This window comes from Lathyrus oleraceus, chromosome 5 (genome assembly GCF_024323335.1).
Source record: "Lathyrus oleraceus cultivar Zhongwan6 chromosome 5, CAAS_Psat_ZW6_1.0, whole genome shotgun sequence".
In the NCBI taxonomy this organism is placed as follows: domain Eukaryota; kingdom Viridiplantae; phylum Streptophyta; class Magnoliopsida; order Fabales; family Fabaceae; genus Lathyrus; species Lathyrus oleraceus.
Window position 1 is genome coordinate 218887815 of NC_066583.1, and position 5358 is coordinate 218893172.

General features: G+C 28.8%; 1 protein-coding gene across 1 annotated transcript; it reads right to left on the minus strand.

Moving 5' to 3' along the window:
- Positions 1–2286: 2286 nt before the first annotated feature.
- On the minus strand, positions 2287–3304 carry LOC127083063 (uncharacterized). The gene is made up of 3 exons (XM_051023294.1): positions 3073–3304; positions 2894–2982; positions 2287–2633 (listed from the first exon to the last, which is right to left on the minus strand). Exons 1-3 carry the CDS (start codon positions 3100–3102, stop codon positions 2486–2488), a joined length of 267 nt encoding a protein of 88 aa, XP_050879251.1. The 5' UTR covers positions 3103–3304; the 3' UTR covers positions 2287–2485.
- Positions 3305–5358: the final 2054 nt, after the last annotated feature.

The window sequence follows — 5358 nt, forward strand, 5'->3', positions numbered from 1 at the left end:
TAACCCATGGGTTATTCTAATTAAGCAACCACATGCATCTTGGCTTACACCAACAAATTTTACCCTTTCTAGTTCCTTTCTAATATGATGTAACACTGTCTTGAAACAAAACCGTGCAAGTTGGAATAAAATGGAGTGTTATACCGTTGCTCAATGTTGATAATACTTTTTTGAAACGAGACTCTAATTGAACTTAGCTGCAACTTCAACATGGTGTTCACAACATCCCAACTTCGGCATAAATCTTTCCTACTTGTATTCAACATATTTTTTAGTCTCCAATGAGTAGACTCCACCCTAAAACCCATAAATAGAAATATATGTTAAATTATGTTTAGTAGTGTAATAATATCAAAATTACGTCAGTGTACCTGTTCATTATTGTGTTCTCTAAATGAGTGACTCTGTTAGTCCAAACAACAACAAACATTTCTTTATAAGGTGGCAACCATGTTTCACTACTTATTTAACAAATAAAGGAATATCACAACAAACTATCTCAAAGTGCTTCAAGTGTTCGATAAACTCAATGTCTATATTAGCATACAAGATGTTGTTCCATAGATCAATAACATGTTATTGTCTTTTTTTATTTAACATATTTTTTGTATTTCATACTAACGTTTTTTGAAATAATGAAACAAACACAACATATGAGTTGAATTTGGAAACATAATTTTCATGGCATTCATAAATGTAAGTTCCCGGTGTGTCACCACAACATTCAGTGGCAAATTCTTGAAAGAGAACAACTCTTTGAGCTTCTCCAATGCCTATTTGAAGTTATCCTCTCTTTCATGTTCTAAATAGGCAAAGCCAACCGAAAATGTCAACTTTGTTGACGTAACACCAACAATCTCAAGCAGTTGTAGTCGATACCTATATGATCACAATGGACATAATCAAAAATCTGATAAATTAAAATATGTCCAAAAGATATCAAAAAACAACATCTCACCAAATGAAACATATTCAACAACTTCACTGAATCAGGATGTGTCCAAAAAGATATCAACAACAACATTTGAGTCTTCCCTATTTCTAATCCAACACATGTATTTTTCTCTATGAATAAGACTCAACAACATTTGCATTTCCGTCAATGGACATCTCTTACTCGCATTGTATGTAGCTCTAGCTTTATACACTTGGGTAACACTGATGAAGTTTTCTAGATCTTTGTCTTTCAAAACAGTAACTATGTACCTTTGAACCATATTGTACTTCGTCATGTGATTCATAAACTATCTTTTATGATCTTTTAGACTGCCCAATATATTATGGCTTTCTAAATCCTTATATAGTTTATGATTATGCAACCAACACCTAATCATCACCTTCCAACCACTACCACTTGGCACAGATCTCAGAAATCTATAGAAGACTCTGCCGACTCTAGACCACACAAGAAAAACACTTTTTTGTCATATCGGAAATTATGAGTATTTGCAAAATTTCTAGTATACTGGAATATGATTGGGGTTTACAAGGAAAATAGTGAAAAAAAATAAATTTTATTATCCTATCAAAAATTTCGTTTTTACTATAAAAGTTAAATTTTTTAAAGAAAAATATACTTTAATTGATAAATAATATCAGAGACAGTTTTAACAATATAAATATATAGAGATTATCAAATATAAAAGGGGATCTAAGAGGTGATGTATGGTAAGTCTATTGGTTCGATTTTCAACGAGCCATATCCACCTACCAACACACATTCAAAAAGACTCATCCAATTAGCGTACAAACACTTTTAAGGCCGAACATATCTACCAACACAAATTTGAAAAGACTTGTCCAATAATCAGACAAATACTTTTTAGCCCGATCATATCTTGGCATATACATTCAAAAAGACTTGTTCAAAATCGTCGGACAAACAATTTTGAAGCCGAGCATATCTACCAAAACACATTTGAAAAGACTCACCAAATAAGCACGTTTGAGCCCCATTATATCTACCAACACACATTCGAACTCACCCAATGAAGTCCCACTTTAGTTGCATGTCTATCTCGATAATACTTTTGTAGAGAATAATTTCTGAAACCAGTCAAGAAAGAACAATGCTGAGCCATCAATAGTTATGACAGCAGACAACATGTCAAGAATTTTTGGGTGATTATACTAAACAAGTCATTGAAAAATAATTTTTTTAGCTATTGATGGGTTTAGGAGAAAGAGAGGAGAGAGATGCTAATTCCTTTGATGAAATATTATTTTGTCTGCAATGCAAGAACATTTCTACCAACAATATCAAAGAAAACTGATAAACACCAACAATTGCAAGTATAAACCTTTATTCTTGAGACAAATTGAATCCCATCCAACAAGAAATTACACAATCATAATATATCCTTTATCTGAAAAATCAAATTCCTTTATCCTCCTACTTCTCAATTCAAAACAACAGAAAGCCAAATATATTATTTAAACCCAGAAATGAAATTTTCTAGAAGAAAAAGCATGGCATCTGCTTGACTTAGTTTGGATTGGAGAAGAAGCCGTTGACGGATGGCATAATCTCAGGGCTCTTGCCGCGGACAAACTTCCTGACAAAGTGCTGTGAATATTTCTCACCCTCCGTTTCATTGTCAAGAACTCCTGCAGCTCTGTTCTGTTTGGTTACCCTGAAACAATAATCAAATTGAAAATTTCAATTATAAATCACAAAAACCCCAAAACAAACAGCAGCCATTATAATGATAACACAACAATAACAGAGTCATATTTCACTAATTACAGTCGGCTAAATAGATAAATTTCTGATATCAGTTTACAAAAAAACAGATCAAATTGAAAACTATCATATCGCCCACCAAAATCAATTTTATAAAATAGATTTATTAGTTCATTAAATACATGATTAGAGATAAAGAATGATATATACCTGACTTCAGGATTGGTGGTTATGTTTCGAACAAGTTGCATAGCGCAGAGGCCAATAGCCATACCAACAGGCACGAAAAGTGGGTATACCTATTCACATCACACAACACATAAAACACAGTTAGATATCATCAAATCATATAACCAAAACAAAAGCTATACTGATAAATATGTATGTACCTCGGGTCTAATCCATCTGTTGGGAGCCATGTTGAGAAGAGATGCAGAAATTGATGAATAAGGAGATGCCCCGCTTCCAAAATAAATCAATGGAGACGGAGCAAAATTGGAGAATGAGAATTGTGAATGTGGGAATGGGGTTTGTAAACTTTATATATGTGAACGTGACACCGAAAAAAGTGCCTAATAAAATAACCCTAAAAATAGGGGAAATATGCGTGTACCAAATGTGAGATTAGGTCAGCAATGTACTACCCGTCGTTGTTTTAATAGTCGCGTTCGATTTGTGTCAACGAACGTTCTTTAGTTATGTCTTTTTCTGTGAACTTCTTTTGGCCAACGTCACATTATTCAATTTCCAGAATAAATAAACTTTTTTAAAATTACTTTCTAAAGAGGTTCTAAAATAATGTTCTATTTTTTTAATTTGGGTGAAAAAATACAACTTTAATTTCCTATGATCACCAACCAAACGCGTATTAAAACGCTGGTCAATTACTTGTAAAGAAAAAATTATTAATTGGGAAACTAAACACATCCATCGAATGTGGCGCTTTTATTTTCTTTCCCAAAAATGCTTAATTCTTTATTTTAAAGTAATGGGAAAAAAAATATAAACGGATATAAAACCGTGTCTGAGTGCATTTGATTATCAAATTATTCTAATATATTGATGGAAAAAGATAAGTCTAATATATTATGCCTCAATTTTGATAATACAGTATAATATAATATAATATAATAACAAATAAAATTTAAAATGTATTTTACTATATATCTTTAGCTCAAATTTTTATCTAAATGTAAGTGATTACAAATTAATTTGATGTGACATAAATTTATATTATTCATTAATCCTTAAAAGATATAATTTATTTTTTATTTATTTTAATTTAGTAGTCTAATAACTAAAATTTAACTCTTTAAAAATAAATAAGTGAACTGCCAATTGAATATTTCGGTACAACTAATATAAAATATAAATAAAAATAAATAAAAAGTTTTTGATTTTAAATTAAATCAATAATATATGACAATTATATCATTTAAAAATAAAATTATTATTTAAAATTGTAGAAATGTGTATATTAATTTTTAAAAATCAATTTTTTTGTATAATTACAGTGTGTGTGTAATTTATCTAATATGTATAATAAAATTAGTTTTTATTCATAAATATTGAAAATTAATTATTTTGATCTTTTAAATTGGTTAAATTATTTTGTATATTTTAAATTTAAGTGTCATTTTTTTAATATATTAATTTTAAAATAGTTTTTTTTTCCTTCAAAAATATATGATTGTTATATAGAGTAATTTTATTATGTAAATATACTAAGCACTTTATTATATCATTGTTAAAGGTATATCAAACACTTAAAACAATAAAATATTAATATCATATTTTATCACAACCATATTATATTCTTATCTATTTTTTATTCGGTCATACATTGTATCAAATAGATCATGTTCGTAAATTCTATATTAATTGATAAAAGTCAATATTATTTAGTTGAACATCATTATCAAAATTCGAACTTTGATACTCACGGTTCTGTATATCTATCCATGAAATATATCTATCAGAAATCTCGCTTTGAATCCAAATTAATGCATTTTTTTATTTTTTATTTTTATTTTTCAATTGGTTTTGGACCAATCATTATCATTTATCAGTTTACGTCTTTCTCTTTTATCTTTTTTTAAATTTATTTTGAATTCTGAAATTAATATTTTCAAATGTCTTTATTTATCTATTGATTTTTAAAAAAAATTGTATTATCCAGAATATCAATTGCATGAATTTTCTAGAATATGGAGTTTTTTTGTATCTTTTTTAAAATTTTCTCGATGTGTAAGTTCGTATGCATGAATACTTCACATAACTAAACTCTAACTTTTCATTTACCTATTAACATTCCTCGTTTAATCGTCCTTCTCTTAAAAAATAGACGATTTTCATCTTCATCAAAACTCAGATTTCATCATCTCTTCCAACATCAACTTGAACATCAACTATTCCAACTTAGCTCATTGAAGCTTCGTCATCATTCAATACGTAAAATGGTATCACTGAGATGTTGACATAAATATTGTTTTTCTTGAATAGTGTTAGTTTGAGAACATGGTGTCACTGACCACTGAAATATTGATAAAAATATTGTTTTTCTTTAATAGTGTTAGTTTGAGTAAATAATGTTACGTAGTGACCATTGAAATGTCATAGAAATGTTATTTTTCTTAAAATGTTGTTTTTCTTAAATAGTGTTAGTTTGAGAATGT

Bases quoted from the DNA above. Each gene is read 5' to 3' on its own strand.
- LOC127083063 (XM_051023294.1), bottom strand. From the start codon at position 3,102: ATGGCTCCCAACAGATGGATTAGACCCGAG. The intron at 2,983-3,072 runs GTACATACATAT...TGATGTGAATAG, and splicing joins ACAGATGGATTAGACCCGAG to GTATACCCACTTTTCGTGCC. The intron at 2,634-2,893 runs GTATATATCATT...TTATTGTTTCAG, and splicing joins ACCACCAATCCTGAAGTCAG to GGTAACCAAACAGAACAGAG.